The sequence below is a fragment of the Callorhinchus milii genome, unplaced genomic scaffold (assembly GCF_018977255.1).
Source record: "Callorhinchus milii isolate IMCB2004 unplaced genomic scaffold, IMCB_Cmil_1.0 Scaffold3, whole genome shotgun sequence".
NCBI classification, from domain to species: domain Eukaryota; kingdom Metazoa; phylum Chordata; class Chondrichthyes; order Chimaeriformes; family Callorhinchidae; genus Callorhinchus; species Callorhinchus milii.
Window position 1 is genome coordinate 26523808 of NW_024704744.1, and position 20942 is coordinate 26544749.

The window sequence follows — 20942 nt, forward strand, 5'->3', positions numbered from 1 at the left end:
ACCATGACTTGGGGAGAAATTCCTTTTAACTTTCGAATAGTGTCATGGGATCTTTAACCTCTATCTGAACAGACATTCAGGACCTTGGTTTAACATCTTATTTGAAGAACGGCACCGCCGACAATGCAACAACCCCCAGAGCTTGGAGTGACGAGGTATCAGGAGTTTACTTTAAGTTACAGCTGCTCTCTCACATTGTTTGTGCTGCAAAAAGAAGAGCAGTGCCTTGTGATCTCAGTAAGCTTTGTATTTTTTAAATATCTCTGTGGACTTCAACCACCAACATGAGCTTCAGAACTCTGCAGCTCGTGTAAGTCCGGCACCAGGCTTCGCGACCACATTACTCCCACCCTCGCTCGCCTCCACTGGCTCCCCATCCCCCAGAGGATCGAATTCAAGATCCTCATCCTCACCTACAAGGCCATTCACGGCCTCGCTCCCTCCTACTTCTCTGACTTACTATCCCCCTACCTACCTGCCCGTACCCTCCGTTCCTCTGGCTCCGGTCTGCTCCGCATCCCCTGCCCTAACCGCCCTACCATCGGTGGCCGGGCCTTCAGCCTCTCAGCCCCCAGGCTCTGGAACTCCATCCCCCAGTGCCTTCGTCTTGCTTCCTCCCTTTCCTCCTTCAAGGCCGGTCTCAAGACCTTTCCCTTCAGCTCCCTTCAGCTCCCCTCTCGACTCTCTACCCCCTCCTCGCTTCCTCCCTTCCCTCCCCTCACCCTCAACTGTCCGGCACCTTGGGACGTCCTCCCGACTTGAAAGGTGCTCTATAAATGCAATCTTTTTGTTGTTGTTGTTGATGGAACTTACTTTATGACTTCTCAATGCAATCTCAATCTTCAACACTGAATTCTCAAGAGATATTGAGGTCTGATGTATGCTGTTTGGCATTGGGTGCAAATTTGAAAAATCTCATCATAAACAAAGGACAATAGGTTTGTTAATATTGGAAAACAACAAATATTTCTGTTTCCACATGGTTGCTTGCAATATTGCTGGTCTGTATTGAATGTATCTATAATTGTGACCAGTTGTATTAACTCATTGACTGTGATAGAATATAATACAAAATTATATTTGTAAAGCCCTTTCATGCTGGGAGGACATCCCAAGGCGCTGAAAAGTCAGGGATTTGGATCCGAGCTGGTGGGAGGGTGGAGGATCAGGAGTGGTGGAGGGCAGAGAAGTTACGAGGGTGGCAGAAGGCACAGGACAATTGGAGAGTCTTGAGACGTGCCTTGAAGGAGGCAAGGGAGGGAGCAAGGCAAAAGGAATGTGGGGTGGAGTTCCAGAGGTTGGGGTCAAAGAGGATGAAGGCTTGACTGCTGATGGTGTGCTGGGCCGCGCCGCGGACATGGAGCAGGCTGGAGTCTGCTGAGCAGAGGGAGCGGACAGGTTGATAAGGGGTAAGGTCGGAGAGGTAGGAGGGGGCAAGGCCATGGAGGGCCTTGAAGGTGAGGATGAGAATTTTGAACTTGATCCTCTGAGGGATGGGGAGCTAGTGGAGCCGGATGAGGGTGGGTGCGATGGGGTCATGGAACCCAGTGATGGTGAGGACACACGCTGCAGAGTTCTGGATGATCTGCAGTTTGTGGAGGGAAGGTTGACAAGCAGGGCATTGGCATAGTCGAGCCTGGTTGTAATGAAGGCATGTATGAGGGCTTCGACGGCCTGAGGGGTGAGACAGTGGCGGAGCTGGGCAATGTTGTCGAGGTGGGGGAAGGCAGAGCGGGTAATGTCACGGATGTGGGGAAGAAAGGACAGTTGAGGATCGAACAAGATGCCTCGGTTCCTGACTGGCTTGGTGAAGTGGAGTGTGCATCCGTGGATGCTGATGCTGCCAGTGCCAAGGTGCGGAGGCGCTGATGCGAGCCAATCAGGAGAGCCTTGGTCTTGCTGACGTTAACTGTAGAAAGTTGGCTGTCATCTAGGACGATGTCTGACAGACAGTCTGTCAAGACAACAGTGGTACTGGGGTCAAGGGTGGAGGCAGAGAGATAAAGTTGAGCGTCAATTGGGTACATGTGGAAGTTGACCCCATGGTTGTGGATGATGTCACCAAGAGGGAGCGTATACAGGTTGAAGAGGAAAGGACTGAGGGCAGAGCCCTGAGGAACACCGCACATGATGGTGTGGGAGGCTGGAGGAGAAGCCATTTGTGGAGACAAAGTGGGGCCGGTGTGAGAGATAGGATCTGAACCATTCAAGGACAGAACCTTGAAGATTAAGGTGAGAGGAAAGGCGGTGGTGAAGGATAGAGTGGTCCACAGTGTTAAAAGTAGCAGAGAGGTCGAGGAGGAGTACGAGACAGGAAATTGAAAGGATTAGTTGAGGTATCAGCCATGACCTAATTAAATGGCGGAACAGGCTCGAAGGACTGAATGGCCGCCTCCTGTTCCTATGTTCCTATGTTCCTAATCCATTAGGTATTAAAAGAAAGATAACCTTTTAATCTAATTCAAGCTTTCTGACATACGGTTAAAGAGTTCGATATCATAACAATTGCATATGTTTTCAGGCATTCATTGCTTTCATTTCTAACTTGTTTAGAAAAGATGGGCTGTGCAAATAGCAGTGACAATAGCAACCAAAACTCTGACTTAAACCAAGGTAAAGAACAAAAAGTACCGGCCTTACCCTTCAGAGATCTCCTATCAAGTCCAGTTTCAAAAAATGTGAGTATAACTCAAAGAAGACTTTGTATTTATTTTTTGTTTAGGATTTTAAGACATCTTCCTGAAGTATTTGTTTTTTTACATAGTTTAATATTCGTTCTTCCATCTCCAAGTTTGTCGCTTTATCTATGCATTCTTTATAATTTGGGAAACACACTGTAGACATCTCCATAAATATTGTTAAACGTCAGCTTGAGACATTTGTAATGGTGTGGAAGGGGATTTCTTCCTTCCTTTTTTGGTTACAAGCACAAATTTTACACAAATGTAGCTTTGTTAATATAATAGGTCCACGTTGGAATATCTTGCTTTGATTATGAAATGCACCTGACTCAGTTGGTGAATAGATGGAATAGTCAATATTAGTAATTGTTACAAAGCGTTCACTGAGTAATGAAATAGCCGAATAGTTCCAGCATCAATTTGACCCATATCAATGTGTCAAATACAATACTGCTTTCAGCAGTTATGTTGCTATTCATGTAACTCTTGTAAAAGGTCCTTTAAATATGCAATTCAGCTTCTTGACAACTTCTTACTTGGTAGATAACTTACATATTTTACAAAAATCTATTAATCTATTAATCAAAAATAAAGGGACAGTTTTCCTCTGGCTGTTCCATTAAATAAAATATAATCTGTAATATTCCACAAATAAATTTAGACACATTGATCTCAAAGCTTCTGAGTATGCATTTTTAGGATCAGGTTCCAGGTAATCTTCTTCAACCATCTTCTAAATATCGCATACCGAGGCCTTAAATTTCACCTTTAACCTGTCAAAATATAAAAAATAAGATGATTTAGAATAGGGGAAATTCTTCAATTCAGTCACACTTTTGAAGCTGGTTCTTTTCAAGAAATGTGGAGCAGCTACTTCCAAATAGGACGGTATTCAAGAATTACCACAATTTTGAGCCACCTTCAATTCGAAAATAAAATAATCTAGTCTAAAACAAGGTGCAGATTTAGGTATTGGGGGATGATATACTGCTTGCCAGTAAGTGTTATAACTTTGACAATGATCACTTCACTTATAATGGATTTTCATGTTGGAGGTGTCGTTCTTTGGATGAGATGTTAAACTGAGGTCCCATAAGCCTGTTGAAGTGGATGTAAGAGATCCCAACTATTCCAAAAGAAAGGGGAGATTCTGGTTAATATCCTCCGGATAAAATGGGTCATTGACTTCACGGCTGTTTGGACTACCTCCAGATATAAAAGGCCTTATTTAAGTATTCATTGTGTTGAGTTGTATTGTTTGTGTAACATAAATATACGCAAATTGGCTGCTGTGTCTGACAAATACATGGTACCACATTTTATGGAAAAACGGAAGTGTTTTGAGATTTTTCAATGTGATAAGATGCCATTTCGACTGCAAGAATTATTATTATACTACAATTATAAAAATATTAAAAAATTGAATTTTGTGAAACATCAGACTCTACAAATACTCAATTAGAGCATCGGTGTTTACATATGTTTGATGTGATCAACAAGAAATATCCTTGATTAAAACACTCGCTTTTTATTGCAGGTTCATTTTGATGAAAGCATTGAATCTAATGGTAAGTTTGTTTTCCCCTTTGTATACAAATACCATGAATAAATACCACTGAGAGCCTGTGATAGATATTTAGCAACTGGGAGATGAATTACACATATAATTTAATATCGAGAAATGTACGATAAAATATACTAATACTACAGTATAAAAGAAATATGTACATCAAGCTTAGAAGTTTGAAGTACATATTCTGCCTGTTTAAGTGCATACTGAAGATCCCATGGTAATATTTAAAAAAAGAAGAAAGTTTCTCCCAGTGAGCTGGCCAACAATCCTTCAGATTAATTATGATAAATAATAAGAATAATCCTTGCATTTAATATAGCATAGATTTTATCACATCGTCTCAAAGTGCTTCACAGATTATATGTAAAGTGGAGTGATTGTATATTTTGTGGGTGAAAACGCGGCAGCCATTTGCTCACAGCAGTGCGCAAACAGCCATGGAGTGAGTGACCAATTTTATTTGGACGATTGTTGGCCAGAACACTGGGAGAAACTCCCTTCACTTTTCAAATAGTGCCATGGGATCTTTAACATCACCTGAATAGGCGGATGAGACTTTAGTTTAACTTTGAACTTCTGAAAGCTCAACTATTCAATGTGAACCTGAACTCTGGACGTACACTCGCCAAAGTTAGTTGAAACCAAATTTGCATTTCAAATACTGATCTGTATTGATGCAGCTCATTGAATGTTAAGCATTTCAGAATGCTAAAGTGCTGTCACCCCAGAATGTTTATCGAGTCTATTGTGTACTGTTGGGCTTGGTGCCTTTTCTTTTTCTACCAGCACCATCTTACATTTCAGCCATTAAAAACTTGAATACTTTTCAGCAGAGCATTTTCATTCTTTACTTGCTCCTGTAACAGGGACTGGAAAAACAATTAGAGCAGAGAGCACCTTGATGTTTCACAGTACTATGATCTTCCATCTGCTGACCTGAATATTCCTCCCTATGTTCTTAAAATGCAAGTCATTATTGAGAGTTAATATGTAATAATAATAATAATAATCCTTGCATTTGATATAGCACTTTTCACGTCGGGAGGACGTCCCAAAGCGCTTCACAGAACACACTGTAAAGTGAATTGACTGTATATTTGTGGGCGAACGCGGCAGCCAATTGCGCACAGCAATGTCCCACAAACAGTCGTAGATTGAAAATGACCGATTTATTATTGTTTTTGGTTTTTGGAGGGATTATTATTAGGCGTGTGGAGTAAGGAAACTTGCCCAAGGTTTCGCCCTCTGCCGGGAATTGAACTCAGGTCTCTCACTTGCAAAGCGAGTGCTCTAACCACTGAGCTACAGGACTCCGATTGCAAATGATTGCAAACGCATGATTTGATCACTGGAAAATGACTTGCCAATGTTGCCATAGAATAAAAAATGAGCCAACCAGTAATGGAATTTTTCTATTAATCATAACTTTTTTATTAATGTTTTGTGGAACTGTGAAGTATGGCTGAAAGAAAAGATGAATAGTGTTAATTCAGTTTGCTGTAAATAGGACAGAGGGAATAAACTTAGTACAACGCTAAGGCAAGGCAGCGGGACTAGAGGGTACAAGTTCAGGGGTAATAAAGGGCATTTTCATGGCAGACACCAGGAAATATTTCTTTACACAGAAGGTAATTAACAGGTGGAATGTATTATTAGGAAATGTAGTTGAGGCTAGGATACTGAATGCATTAAAGACACAGGCTAGTGCTGTAATGGGAAGACCCTAGGGATTTCCTTAAAGGATGAGATCAATTCAATTAGCTGAAGGGCCTTCTGCATCAGTACCTCTCTTGTGATCTTGCAGACATGGTAGTAGTCTCTGTCTATTACATGACTGGGTTCTTTAAACCTCATGCTATTTATGGAAGCTTGTGTCATGAGGTTAGTCACATTTTTATCAACCCAATTTTGACAATCCCAGAGAATTCATGTACCACTTTGAGGCATAATTCCACAGTCCCATCTGGAAGATAATGTAACTGTGTGCTATTGTAAATATATAGGGCAGTTCCTTTATTTGTATTCCCGGGTGGAGTGAAACCTTAGGCAAGTTTCCTTACTCCACACACCTCTGTTTACCTAAATAGGAACTCGGTTGTTCGTCGATTGGCGGATTGCTTTGCGGGGATAATAATTCCTTCAAAAATAATAACTTGGTCACACAATCCATGACTGTATGTGGGACACCGCTGTGCGTAATTGGTTGCTGGGTTCACCCACAAAATACATTGTCACTCCACTTTACAATATATTCTGTGAAGCACTTTGAGACATCTCAAAGACGTGATAAGGCGCTATATCAAATGCAAGGATTATTATTATTTGATTATTATGTATTGTAACTGGGCAACATGTGACCTGTGTGAACATTATAGCAGTCCAGAACAAGAGAACAGAGCAGGAAATCCAAAATTAAATAAATGTCCTTTGTGCTGATAGATTAAGATGGCTCAAAAGGAGCCAACATATCAGATTTGAAGTGGTTGCAGATTATTCTCTAAATTTATGACAAAAAAAATACAGCATCAATACTGAGAATGGATATTGAGTTTGTTTAAAGTCAGTCTTAATCGTGAGCGGAGGTAGGAGAGCGTGGGGTGAGGTAAGTGATGCGGTGGTGCGATTCACAAAATGACGTTGGCGTGACGTCATAGTTAAATGTTTTTTNAAAAATTACATTTTTTGTATAAACCCAACAACAACAAAAACAATGGCCCGGCAGCTCCTGGCACTGCCATCCCGGCCATGCCTGGGAGGCTGAGCCTGAGGGCTGATGCCGTCCCACTGATCTCTCGCTCCCTGTCTCTGTGTGCGCGTTTTGGCTGCCGGCACGACCCGAGCCTCCCCCTCCACTCCTCCACTCCTGGACGAGCACTTTGACATTCTTGGGCTCACCGAAACCAGGCTCTCCCCCAATGAATCTGTCCCCCTAGTTGAAGCCTCCAATCAAAGGCTACACCTTCCACCACACCCCCCGTCCAAACCAACGTGGCGGCGGGGTGGCCTTCATTTCCAAAGCCTCCCTTGGTCTCACCCCCTACTCCTCTGGCTGCTTCCCCTCCTTCGAGCACCTCACCCTCTTGTATCCCTCTCTCCCTTTAAAAATCCTCCTTGTCTACCGCCCCCATAAGCCCCCCAGCTCCTTCCACACAGACATCTCTACTCTCTTCTCTTCCCCGTCCCTCTGCTCCGAACGCCTACTCATAATGGGTGATTTCAACCTCCACCTAAACTCCCCTTGCACCACTTCTGCTGATTTCACTGCCCTCCTCTCCTCCCTAAACCTTATCCTCCATATAAATTCACCCACCCACAACCGTGGTCATGCACTTGACCTCATCATCACACATGGCCTTGATATTTCCGACCTCAGCATAGTGGACAAGGCCATCTCGGACCACTTTTTCATCTCCTTCTCCTCTCACATCCCTCTCTCCTCCACCAAGCCCTCAACCATCCTCTACCGCCCTTGGAAAAAGCTACCCCCTGAGACCCTCACAAAGGCCCTCTCATCATCAAACATCCTATCCCTCTGGCCTTCCACCCACGGAGATCCTGAAGCAGCTGTCCAGCTGCTCCATGATTGCCTCTCCTCAACCTTCAACTCCCTCGTCCCCCTAAAATCTAGGACCATCTCCAAACCCACCCAATTCCCCTGGTACAACAACCATCTCCTCCGCCAAAAAACCCAAACCAGTCTGCTTAAGCGCAGATGATGGAACGCTGGCCTGACAATCCACCGCCAACTGAGGCTCGAGCATCTCTACAACAACCGCTGTTCTTTGACACGCGCAAAAACGGCCTTCTACTCCAACATCATCTTGGAGGCTAAACACAACCCTAAAATCCTTTTTTCTACCACCCACTACTTCCTCCTTGCCCTCCCTCAGGCCTCCTCAATCTTCGTATCAAATGCCAAGTGCGAGGAGGTCATGGACTTCTTTTCATCTAAAATACTTAACATCTGCCAGGCAGCCTCATCCACCTGCCCCTTGTCACCCACCACCAGGCCCTCTCTGTCCCCCTCACCTTCCTCATCATCTGCTCCTACTACAACAACAACAACAACAAGATTGCATTTGTAGAGCGCCTTTCATGTCGGGAGGACGTCTCAAAGCGCTGGACAGTTGGGTTGGGACCCGAGCAGGGGGGAAATGGTCAGGGTGAGGGGAGGGAAGGGAGGGAGCGAGGAGGGGGTAAAGAGTTGAGAGAGGGGCTGAAGGCACGGTCAAAGAGAAAGGTCTTGAGACCAACCTTGAAAGAGGAAAGGGAGGAAGCAAGACGAAGGCACTGGGGGATGGAGTTCCAGAGCCTAGGGGCTGAGAGGCTGAAGGCCCGGCCACCAATGGTAGGGCGGTTGGGGCGGGGGATGTGGAGCAGACTGGAGCCAGAGGAACGGAGGGTACGGGCAGGGAAGTAGGGGAATAGTAGGTCGGAGAGGCAGGAGGGAGCAAGGCCGTGAATGGCCTTGTAGGTGAGGATGAGGATTTTGAATTCAATCCTCTGGGGGATGGGGAGCCAGTGGAGGCGAGCGAGGGTGGGAGTGATGTGGTCGCGAAGCCTGGTGCGGGACAGTACACGAGCTGCAGAGTTCTGAATGACCTGCCGGGAAGGCTGGCGAGGAGAGAGTTCCCGTAGTCCAGCGTTGAGGTGATAAAGGCGTGGATCAGTGTTTCAGCAGCGTGAGGGGTGAGGTAGTGTCGTAGTCTGGCGATGTTCCGTAGGTGGTGGAAGGCAGTGCCTTGTGGCGCGGATGTGGGGAAGAAAGGACAGCTCAGGGTCGAACAGAACACCGAGGTTCCTGATGGCTTTGAGAGGTGGAGAGTGCAGCCTTGGATGCTGATGCTGTCAGCGCCTGAGGTGCGGAGGCGCTGACGTGAGCCAATCAGGAGTGCCTCAATTTTGCGCACGTTGAGCTGAAGAAAGTTGTCTCTCGTCCAGGACTCAATGTCGGACAGGCAGGCTGTCAGGACATCGGTGGTCGTGGAGTTGAGGGTAGATGAGGAAAGGTAGAGTTGGGTGTCATCCGCATACACGTGGAAGTTAACCCCATGTCTCCGGATGATGTCACCAAGTGGGAGTATAGAGGGTGAAGAGGAGGGGACCGAGGACAGAGCCCTGAGGGACACCGCATGAGACAGTGCGGGGGTTGGAGGAAAAGCCGTTAGTGGAAACAAAATGAAGACGGTGGGAGAGGTAGGACCTAAACCACTCAAGGACATGGCCTTGAAGATTGATGTGGGAGGACAAGAGGTGGAGGAGGATAGAATGGTCGACCGTATCGAATGCAGCCGATAGGTCGAGGAGGACGAGAAGGCAGAGGGAGCCCTGGTCGCAGATGGTCAAGATGTCATTAGTGACCTTGACCAGGGCGGTTTCCGTGCTAAGGGCAGCATGGAAACCCGACTGGAGGGGTTCAAATAGTGAATGGGTGGAGAGGAAAGAGCGCAGCTGGGAGGTGACGACTCTTTCGAGAACCTTGGACAGGAAGGGGAGGTTGGGGATGGGCCGGTAGCTTGATAGCTGTGACGCATCAAGGGAGGGTTTTTTCAGAGTGGGAGTGATGGTGGCAGTTTTGAGGGGAATGGGAACAGAGCCAGAGGAGAGGAACAGGTTAATGGTTTCTGTGAAAAGTGGGGCAAAGAGGTGGAGCTGGGAGATAAGGAGTGGAGTGGGGATGGGGTCCAGGGAGCAGGTGGTGGGTTTCAAGGACAGGATGAGGTTGGTGACAGAGGGTGGGGAAACGGGTTCGAAGGTGTGTAGGGGAGGATGGGTAGGAGTCGGAGTGTGGGAGGGAAGGGGTGGGGGTGGGTGGAAGTTGGAGGGGCGGTGACCGCCGAGCGGATTCCCTTGATTTTGGATTCAAGGAAATCTAGCATCTCCTCACAGTGAAGGTTGGAGGAGATGACCTGCGCGGGGTGGCGAGGGGGACGGAGGAGTCGGGATGTGGTGGAGAACAGAAGCCTGGGGTTGTTCTTCGCCTCCAGGATTATCCTGGAGTAGAAGGACGACTTGGCCGAGGCTAGAGTGGAGCGGTAGGTTTTGAGGAGGTCCAGCCAGATTTGCCGGTGGACCGTTAGGCCAGATTTGAGGCAGGTGCGTTCAGCGGCCCGCACCTGGCTCTTCAGTGAGCGGAGGTGGGTGGTGAACAAGGGGGAGGAGCGAGAGTAAGAGACAGTATGGGAGGTGATGGGGGCAAGAGTGTCGAGTGTGGAGGAGAGAGTGTTGTGGAGGAGGGTGCGAGCAGAAGAGGGGTTAGTGAGGGATGAAGGCCAGAAGGAGAGGAGTTCAGAGGACTCCAAGGCAGCGGTTAGGGATTGTGGGGGTAACTTCTTCCAGGGGCGGTAGAAGATGGTGGTGGGTCTGGTGGAGGTAGGGAGGGGGGTGGAAGTGGTGAAGGAGATGAAGTGGTGATCGGAGATGGCCTTGTTGGTAATGGTGACACCCGGGCGATCACCAAATCGAGTGGGTGGCCGTGACTGTGAGTGGCGGAGTTGATGTGGAGGGAGAGGTTGAGCGAAGAGAGGAAGGAGGAGAAGTCTGAGGAGGTGGAGCAGGAGGGGATGAAGTGCAGGTTGAAGTCACCCAGGATGATGAGGCGATCAGAGCAGAGGCAGAGAGATGTTAGGAGAGTAGAAATGTCGTAGATGAAGGTGGGTAGGTTTTAGGGGGCCGGTAGTGGAGGAGGATTTTGAGTGAGAGATGGGAGGGGTGGGAGAGGGTGTGGTGCTCAAAAGAGGGGAAAGAGCCAGAGGAGTAGGGGGTAGGGCAAGTGGTGTCCTTGAGATAAGGGCTACACCACCACCACAGCGGTTGGGGCGAGGGATGTGGTGGGAGGTGTCGCCGGTCGTGTGGCCTCCGTGAGGGGGAAGGTTTCGCTTGGGGTGAGCCAGGTTTCAGTTAAGGCCATGATGTCAATGCTCTCATCAAGGATGAGATCGTTGATGACCAGGGCCTTATTACAGAGGGAGCGGACGTTTTGTAGTCCGATATGGAGGGAGCGGTTGACAGAAGGGTGTGTGGGGAGGGAGGGGGGTCCAGGTTGTGAGGCAGGGGTGGGGGAGATGGGGATGAGGGAGGAGAGGTTGGCTCCCCGGGTCTGTGTCCGGGGTGGCTGGCAAGTGTGGTGAGGAATGGGGCAGTCGGTGTGGCTGCTGCTGGACAGCCAACGCCGAGTGCCACGGTGAGCCCGGCGGAGGATTCCCAGGCTGGAACAGAGGAAGGTTGTGGGAGGGTCAAGTGGGGATAGAAGGCGAGGTGGACGGAGAGGAGGGATGACAGAGCGGGAGAGATGCAAAGTGGGGAGGGAGGAGGGGGAAGGGAGGGAGGGGGTGAGGGGGCTTGGGTAAGAGCGCAGTCATAATGCGCATGCGGGGACCAGGAGCGAGTGGTCAGGTGGACGGCATTAGCCCACAGGCTGGGGCTGGGGCAGCCAACCCAACAAGACCATTGTGGTCCCTGATGCGAGCCCTAGGGTGGGCACAGAGGTTTTTTTTTTTTTGTTGTGTGCGCACACTCCTGAATCTACCACCCCCATTTTACATTCCTTCTTCCCCATCTCTCCCTCTCACCCACCATCATCACCGTGAAACCCACCACCTGCTGCGTCGACCCCCTCCCCACCAAATTACTTGTCATCCAGCTCCCACTCCCTCTTCGAACCCCTCCAGTCCAGTTTCCGCCCTGCCCACAGTACAGAGATTGCACTTGTGAAAGTCACAAACGACATCCTCTCTATCTGTGACCAGGGCTCCCTCTGCCTCCTTGTCCTCCTGGACCTCTCCGCCGCGTTCGACATAGTCGATCATGCCATCCTCCTCCACTGCCTTTCCTCCGTCATCCACCTCAGTGGGACTGCACTCACCTGGTTCGAGTTCTACCTCACAACCTGCCAGCAGTACGTCTGCACAAACTGCTTCTCCTCCCACTCTCACCCGGTCACCTACGGGGTACCCCAAGGATCCATCCTTGGCCCCTCCTCTTTCTGATCTACATGCTCCCTCTTGGGGATGCCATCCACAGACATAGGGTACATTTCCACATGTATGCAGATGATACCCGACTCTATTTTTCCACCTCTCTTTGCGACTCCCAGTCCCCTGATGTTCTGTCAGTCTGCCTGTCAGATCTCAGGGGCTGGATGAGTGCAAACTTCCTTCAGCTGAACGTTGACAAGACGGAAACCATACTCTTCAGCTCTTGCCAACGTCTAAAATCTCATGGCTCTCACCTCCTCCACCTACCTGACCTCCCCCTAAAACTCTCTGAACCCGTATACAACCTAGGCATCAGGTTCGACCCTCAATTATCCTTCCTTCCCCACATCCGGTCCCTCACCAGCAGCGCTTTCTTCCACCTCCGATGCATCGCCTGTCTCCTCCAATACCTCTCCCCAAAAGCCACTGAAATCCTGGTCCATGCCTTTGTCACCTCTCGGCTGGACTATTCAAACGCCCTCCTCGCCGGCCTCCCCTCCACTACCATTCATAAAATCCAAATCATTCAAAACTCTGCCGCCCGCATTCTCACCCGCACCAAACTCCACTCCCCGATCACCCCAGTCCTTGCCAGACTGCACTGGCTGCCTATCCCAGAGAGGACCAACTTCAAGATCCTCACCCTTGTATTCAAGTCCCTGCAGCCCCCTACCTCTCTGACCTCTCTCCTCAATACAGTGCCCGTTGCCTTTGTATCTCCGGGTCTGGCCTCCCCTTTCGCTCCACCCTCGGCGGCCGTGCCTTCAGCCACTGTGCTCCGAGGCTCTGGAACTGCTTTCCTCACTCCCTTCGTCTCACTCCCTCCCTTCCCATTTTCAGGTCTCTACTGAAGACCTTTCTTTTCGACCGCGCCTTTGGTCACTTTCCCCCCTTCCTCTGGCTCTGTCCCGGGATCCGTTACTGTAAAGCACTCTGAGACGCCGTCCAGTGTGGAGGGCGCTATATAAATCCAAGTTATTGTTGTTGTTGTTGTCTATAACATGATAACATTATGGATTTGTTTGACTATATTAAATATTAACAAGTAATTGCCAATGATGGATGAAATTTCTCTTTTGTGAGCTATCGGTCTATGGTTGAGGGATGATTTTGATTTCCTCTTGGTAATTACTTGTAGGTCCATTATTCACACACTTTGAAGAGATTCACATGAAGATTGGATGTGGAGTGATTGTTTTCACAAAATCACAAGGGAGGTTTAGATAAAGAAGGCCTTATGGGGCATTTGATTTTATGCTTCCACAATACCAATCTTACCATCTTTCTAATGGCATACTGACAGTTTCTTAACTGAATGTAATATGATGGCCTCAACCACCCTTCCTGATAGCCTGTTTCAGCTGTTAATAATAACAATAATAATCCTTGTATTTGATGTTGTGCCTTACCACGTCAGGAACACCCAAAATGCTTCACCATGTTTTCTGTGAAGTGTAATGACTTTGTATTTGATGGCAAATAGAGTAGGCAATTTGGTACACAGCAGGTGAATGAGCATTTATTTTTATTTGGGAGATTGTTGGCCAGGGCACCTGGAGAAACTTCCTCCTCTTTTCAAATAATACTATAGTATCTTTACCGTCCTTCTGAACAGGCAAGTGGGACCTCAGTTTAATGTTGAAAAGACAAGGGAGTGCTTCAAGGTGTCCTGGCCAACATTCTCCTAGAATAAAATTGGTCATTCACTTCATGGTTGTTTGTGAGACACTGCTGTGCACAAAATGCTACTGCATTTATCCACTCAACACACAGTGTCTGCACTTTATGCTATATCCTTTCACTCGTGAAGTGCTTTGGGACATTCTCCTGATGTGAAAGGCATTGTAGCAAAGGTAAGAATTATTATTTTTTAATTTATTCAATAGTACAGGTGAAATATCAACTATTTGAGTATTAATTTAGGATCTAGCTCAATAATCCCCTAGCTTCCTATTTGAGCAAGAACCCACAACAGTCAGTAAGTTAAACAACAAAGTTGCCAATGGATGACAAGTCCTTGTGGGGAGAATATGGATGCCAAAAGGTAGCTGGGCTCTTATCAGAGTTGGGACTGGTTCACTTGCCCATAAATTCAGGCAGAAAGCTGGCAATTCTCTTCATCAAGACATCTGCTTCTCACAGAGGCATATTAGCATGGATGACACAACCGGTTATTATAACATTATTCTGACTAAATGTACCCCAAATTCTCTTAATAATGTCTCCTTATTTAACACCACCAAATTTCTTCACATAATGAATTTGAGGCACATTCATGCATATATGTGTGAAAATAGATACACATAAATCTCCCATCCACCCATGGAAACACTAGGTAGGAGTCACTGAAGCAACGCCCTATGCGTAGAATCCCTAAAAGTTGCGTGTGAATGGTCCAAATGTTGGATGAAGATCAAATCGATTTATCATTTAATACTGTTTTAACCCTAAACAAATGGATAGTAACATTCTTACAAGTTCAACAAAATGCATTGTTTTATGTCTTTGGTTTTAGTGGACAAGATAGTTGAAGCTCTGTATGATTATGAGCCAACCAATGATTATGACCTGCAATTTAAGAAAGGCGACCAACTCAAAGTTATATCAGTGTAAGTCATTTGTTTTTCTCTCTTTTTGGCAAGTAGTGGCAACAGAAATCTCTGGACTTGAATACGATACTGTGGCCACCTCATACAGTGTCATGATCAGAAATTGTTTGAAAACTTTGTTTGTAAAGAAGGGAATAGAACAATACTTTTTAATCATTTTTTGTCCCTTTGCAAAGACATTTTAAAAAATGGTGGCCAAACATTCTTTAACGAAAACAAGAATATAGAGTCCCTTTAGGTAACTCTCTAAAATTGAATATGTGGTCTAAAATGTGATATTTTGCCACTGGATTCAAATTACTGAAGGAGCTTTCTGTTTGCAAATACTCATAACATTCACAACACAACAAATGTGAATCACGGATCCCAAGCTGTCAAAATCTGCATAAATGCCAGCAAGTGAAATGCTACAGCAAATCTTGTGAATTTTAGATTCTGATATTTATAAAGTGTGCATGATATATGTGCTATATATTTGGCCAATAATTGTAAATAAAGCCTTCTGAGATATTTGTGCAGCATAGATGTTTCTGTAAATATGTTTATCTCATGTTCATGTATTAAAATATTCCTGAGAAAGGAATGTCTGTGTACTGTCATGTAGCAGTGATCCATCTGTTGATTTGATAAATGGTGATGTGTTCAACAATAGTAAACACAGTACAGGAATATAAAAAAATATGGAAATAGTAATAGAAGAAAGTGTTCTCAAGCAGCAAGAGATTGTTAAAGAAGCTTAGGCATTCTTAGATAATTGGAAGCTTTATTATTCACATAATAGAAAATGAAGCTTTATGCAAACTGCCGAGTGCCACATACTCAATCTGTATCACATATTGAATATTTACATAGAGTGCTTAATAATTTACATTTTGTAATGATACAATAGATTGTACAAAAACAACTGATGTAAAAATGGAAGAAGCTTTAACCTCAAGTAAAGATATATTCCTTTTATTACTGAATAATCCAATATTACCCACAAATGGGAACGGTAAACTCAAAACGTGACTGTTTAATTCACTAAAAATAACTGCCTTTGTGATTATTGATTACTAATGCTTGTGACTGTTTCTTTTCAGAAAAGGAGAATGGTGGAAAGCGATGTTATTGTCGACTGGCCAGGAGGGATTTGTTCCCAGTAACTTCATGGCAAGGGTGGATTCATTAGAAATAGAAATGTATGTCTTTCTCATCTATTACCTACTTTGTTTAGAGAGCAGCATTGTCTCACTTCTGCAAAGTTTTCTAATTTATTTCCACCTGTTGTTGGTTGAACCACCCCCACCCTGTCAAAAATACCCACTAAAAATATATGTGTTTCAGTGGAAAGCCTACTTCAAATTGTAAAATTACAAGACCTATTGGATTAGTAGGAAGATTTGAATCTTTCCACTTGTGAAGCAGCCTTGTCTTTACTGCATTGAGCTATCTTATCATTCTGACTTATGGAGATGACTTATGGAAAAAAATGTTATGGAGATATTTTACTGACTGTGACAATTCTACCCTGTTTTCAATTAAGAACATAAGAACATAAGAATTTGCTCGGCAAAAGAAGACCAAGGTCCATCTAGTTCACCTTCCACAATCCTGACAGTTGCTTGACATGTCGTGTCCCAAACTATATACTGTATCCCGAGATATTATTTTCTAGCAAAATTCTATCTCATTTGTTTTTGAAACAAACAGCACTTTTTGATTCCACTGTCTCCCTAGTGAACCTGTTCCGTTAGTTTACAACTCGATTACTGAAGTAGTGTTTTCTCAGATTTGTTCTGAATTTACCTCCTTTCAATTGCAGGCCTTGTCCTGTGGTTCTACGGTTCAGTACAAGATAGAACAGCTTATCATGGTCTACATTATCTAGTCCCTTCAGAATCTTAAAGATTACACTATGCCACACACACTTTTTTGATTAAATGGTTGGCACCCAATTTATTCTAAGGTTAAATAAACCCAGTTTGTTACAGTAAAGATGCTTAAAAGAAAACCAACACATTTGCTGGGTCCAACATTCTTTAATGCTGCTTATGAGAAATACAATTTGATTAGTGTTAATAAAATCATTGCAGTTGATGAATAAACATCTTCAGGGATAAGGTTTAGCTGAATAAAGTATGTTAACAGTCCAAAGTACACTGACCTGCCAGTGGAGTGTGCCATTTGTTTTGGATCCCATGGAACAAAAACAACATTGTGAAAGGAGATTTGGGAGAAGAATATGTAAGGAAACTACAATCGGACAAACAGACAGCTGGCAGACGTCAGGCAGGGCGTTTGTTTGGTTTTGTACTAAATATAGATCAATATTTTTCACCAAACATAACTTGAAAGAAAATGTCAGATTGGCTTTGCGCCACCATGAAAATGAATTTTTGAAAGCGGAGCCTCTATAAATGGTTTCCTGTTTATTGTTTTGCAGATGGTTCTTCAGAGAAATAAGTCGCAAAAATGCTGAGAGGCAACTTCTAGCATCAGGCAATAAGTCGGGGACTTTTTTAATTCGGGAGAGTGAAACCAGTAAAGGTTTGTACATTTTCCATGTAATTTTGTGTCTCAAGGAAATCACAGATACAGAATTGTTTTTGTGGCAATGAGTTATTTACACTGAAGTATTACATATCACAAGCAAGCTACAAAATCTGAATCAGATTTATTATGATGTATCTATCAAATATAGTGTAGACCCCCGTTGTGAGATTTCTAGACTTTAGCTTGGAACATAGCATTATAATTGGATAATGGGAGGAGATGAAAAAGTAAGCAGATTCTTCCTGGGGCTAAATTGGTTCTGAAGAGACACAAGTGTCAAAGTCAGACATGTCCACAACAAGCCAAGGCAGTTTTTGAGTTGTATAAACGTCCTCAGTCCTGAAAGTTATAGCCCTAACAGTTACCGTGGACCCAGCTGGACATGTCATTTTGCTGTTTCGCATCAAGTTGTCACTTTATCCAATTGAATTGTTTAAGGCTAAATAGATGACTTCTAACCATCTTTTTATCACTGTCTTGGCAGGTGCCTTTTCTTTGTCTGTGAAGGACTGTGACTCTAAGCACGGTGATATAGTGAAGCATTACAAGATTAGATCACTTGACCGTGGTGGTTATTATATCACTCCCAGGGCCACATTCATCAACTTAAAGCAACTTGTTCAGTACTATTCAAGTAAGTGTATGTGTGCATGTAATGCCTATTATAACAGCTGAATTCTGAACATGATCTTTAATGGATGACAATCTGTCACACTGTTTCTTCAGAGAACTCGGATGGTCTGTGCCAACGCCTGACTAGACCATGCCCAACAGCTATGCCTCAGAAGCCGTGGTGGCCCGATGAGTGGGAAATCCCAAGGGAATCCCTGAAGTTGACAAAGAAACTAGGTGCTGGGCAGTTTGGCGAGGTCTGGATGGGTGAGTCTTGGAATCTATAGTGAACAAGATAAATTGGGCAAACTACATTTCCTGCAGTATTTCTAAAATGGAATTGTGGTAACTGTTTAACGCTGCATTAAAGAGGTAAACATTTCCCATTAAACAGAAATACATACATAGTAAACTATATATTTTGATGTTAAGTTTTAGCTGATGTCTTGGGAACTGGAACTAAAATATACGGCCAGAGACTGATGTATTTGCATGTTCCTCCCTCCCACTTTCCCCCTCAGATGGGAAAATTGTGTCAAGAGTTTAACAGGCTTGTATCTATGATGTGGGCTTATCAGTGGGCTTAATGATCTTTTAAGTTTTCATTGGCTGTCAGGCTGCTTTTGAGGCACAAGAGCACATGTAAAGCGCATACCTAGAATTTGAATTGCTCAAAAGCCACAAGCTCTGTTTATACATGAATATTTATTGATATAACTGCATTGTGGTTGCTAGAATTAAATGCACAATTCAAAACTCAAAGTGTAATTTTAGTGGTTTATCAACATCTTTCCATGACATAATCAAGGGAAGAGAGATACTATTTAGTAGATTTGTTGATGAAGGTACACAGCAAATTTATTTTCATCAACAGCATTAGTGTAACATTTACAGTGTTTTCATGAAAAGTTTGTTGAGATAGCATTATGATCTATTTAGTCCCATTTGTTAATTACTGATGATAAGTAAAGCCTTCCCTATGCAGCCAAATTGAATTAGACATTTTGTTATTGTTTTACAAAATTCAACACACCATCTTTGATATTTAAGTTATTTGAGTGCTGCTTCAAAGTGATACTGACTGAATTCAGATGGCATTGTGTTTTAGCTGCATTAAAATGAGGGAATCAGTCCCATCTCCTGGGCTCAGTACAATAGTTGCACTCAAAGAAATCTCTGTGTTGAAAGCCTCCTAGTTCACAGTTAGAACAGGATCCTGACTGAATCAAGTGGGTATCCTGTGAAGCAGTGATCAAGTGCCACGAGCCAGTGAACATTCAAAGCTAGTGCCTTTGTAAACAAGCATGAAAAGGCTGATCCACACAGCTGGGTCTGGGATGAAACGTTTACCAACCGTCTGTAATTAATAAATGGGAATACATTAAGGGTGTTTCATATCATAATGCATTTGATGTGATAATTAGTTGAGGATAAGTAGACTTCTTCCAAAGCATTATGCAGGATAGATACATACCCTGTGAAGGGCATCAGAGATGAGCTAGATAATGTTCACATGGGATGTCTACACGTACACATACACAAACATATATGAAGCAGGAATCACAGAATACCAATAATGCCTCCCCTTACCCCCACTCCTCACTTGTGAACTCAGGCCAATTGTGGCAACCTTACTATTAGTTTGGTGGCGATCATCTAACACAGCATAGGATTTGAATCAGTAAATTTTTGCTCAGTGGTTAAGTAACTCATTTTTATTGTTTAATGTCAATAGAATGACAGTGATGTAGATGATAGTTCAAAAGTACTCAAATGTGGATTGAGGATGTAAAAAGTTCCAGAATAACCTTGCTGAAGATTAATACTGTCACATCACTCACAGAAGAGTGTAATTGCAGATTTACTATTCAATTTCAGTGTAGGATAATATTAGAGTTCTTTTACTTAACATAATATTTCACCCAGTGGGATACAGCTCCTTTTAAATGCTCTCTTTAATTGGGAAATACGAATGTACAGAACCGATAAAGGCTACTGAGGTCTATTAATGGTGAATTGAGGTCAATCAATCATAAAAAAACTCCTCCATTATTCATATCCTCCACCAATTCCTTTCCCAACTAGCTATGTAATTCCCTTCAGAATTTGCTAGTGCAATTTGTCTTCACTGCTTTCCCTCGTGTCTACTCCACCATCTTTGGGTACTCATGCACTCATTTATACCTGTTGTATTCTGTTAAAGCTGCAAACTACAGAACCATCGAAATGTATAGCTCAGAAGAAAGAAGGCCATTTGGCCCATTGTGTTTGTGCTGCTCTTTTAAAGTGCAATCCTTTCATATCCAGTGGGGAAAGAAAAGAATGAGGACACAATTTATTAGCAATCTTTGTTTACCTTTTTATCAGTATCTCGCTGTCATTTACCTGGGCTTACTGTTAATTTTTTAATTCTTTGGGTATGTTTCTGTGTATTTTTCATTTCCGTTAATTTGCCGGTCTGGACTAAATTCAAACCCATGGCTTTGAGCTGAAAGGATAGTTTAATAACCCATTGCACTATTCAGACTCCAAATTGTTGTCATTTCTCTACTCTTGTGCATTTTACAATATCTTCATGGACTGTTGCTCTCTTGCTTTTGGTTTGAGTAAATGTATTGCACTGACATTACTACACTTGGCTGTCAACTTGGCAAATTTTGTAGCACTGGCCCGATTCAGTAAATTGTGGGTTCAAGCCCTATGTTAAAACTTGAGCTCTCATTCTGGCTGACATTGTCAGAGGATCTGTCTGCCTGCTCAGGTGGATGTTAAAGGTCCTATGTTAATTTTTCAAAATATATGTGACCTGACCAACAATCCTGCAGATAAAATTGGACTGTTACTTCGTGGCCGTTTGTGGTTTGTGGTTTGCTTTGTGCAAATTGGCTGCTGCATTTGACTAAACAATATGTGGTCTGGTCACAGCACTTCACAACCATTCCCTGTGAAGAGCTTT

At 44.3% G+C, this 20942-nt stretch overlaps 1 protein-coding gene across 2 annotated transcripts in view; it reads left to right on the forward strand.

Moving 5' to 3' along the window:
* LOC103184977 (proto-oncogene tyrosine-protein kinase LCK-like) overlaps positions 1 to 20942 on the forward strand; it is a 52472-nt gene that overhangs the window by 18685 nt on the left and 12845 nt on the right. For both annotated transcript variants that reach the window (XM_007903255.1, XM_007903256.1), the window contains exons 2-8: positions 2554 to 2678; positions 4219 to 4249; positions 14746 to 14839; positions 15922 to 16020; positions 17265 to 17368; positions 17859 to 18008; positions 18101 to 18253. In XM_007903255.1, the coding sequence (XP_007901446.1) occupies positions 2559 to 2678; positions 4219 to 4249; positions 14746 to 14839; positions 15922 to 16020; positions 17265 to 17368; positions 17859 to 18008; positions 18101 to 18253 (751 nt within the window). In that variant the 5' untranslated portion in view covers positions 2554 to 2558. The remainder of the gene's footprint in view (positions 1 to 2553; positions 2679 to 4218; positions 4250 to 14745; positions 14840 to 15921; positions 16021 to 17264; positions 17369 to 17858; positions 18009 to 18100; positions 18254 to 20942) is intronic.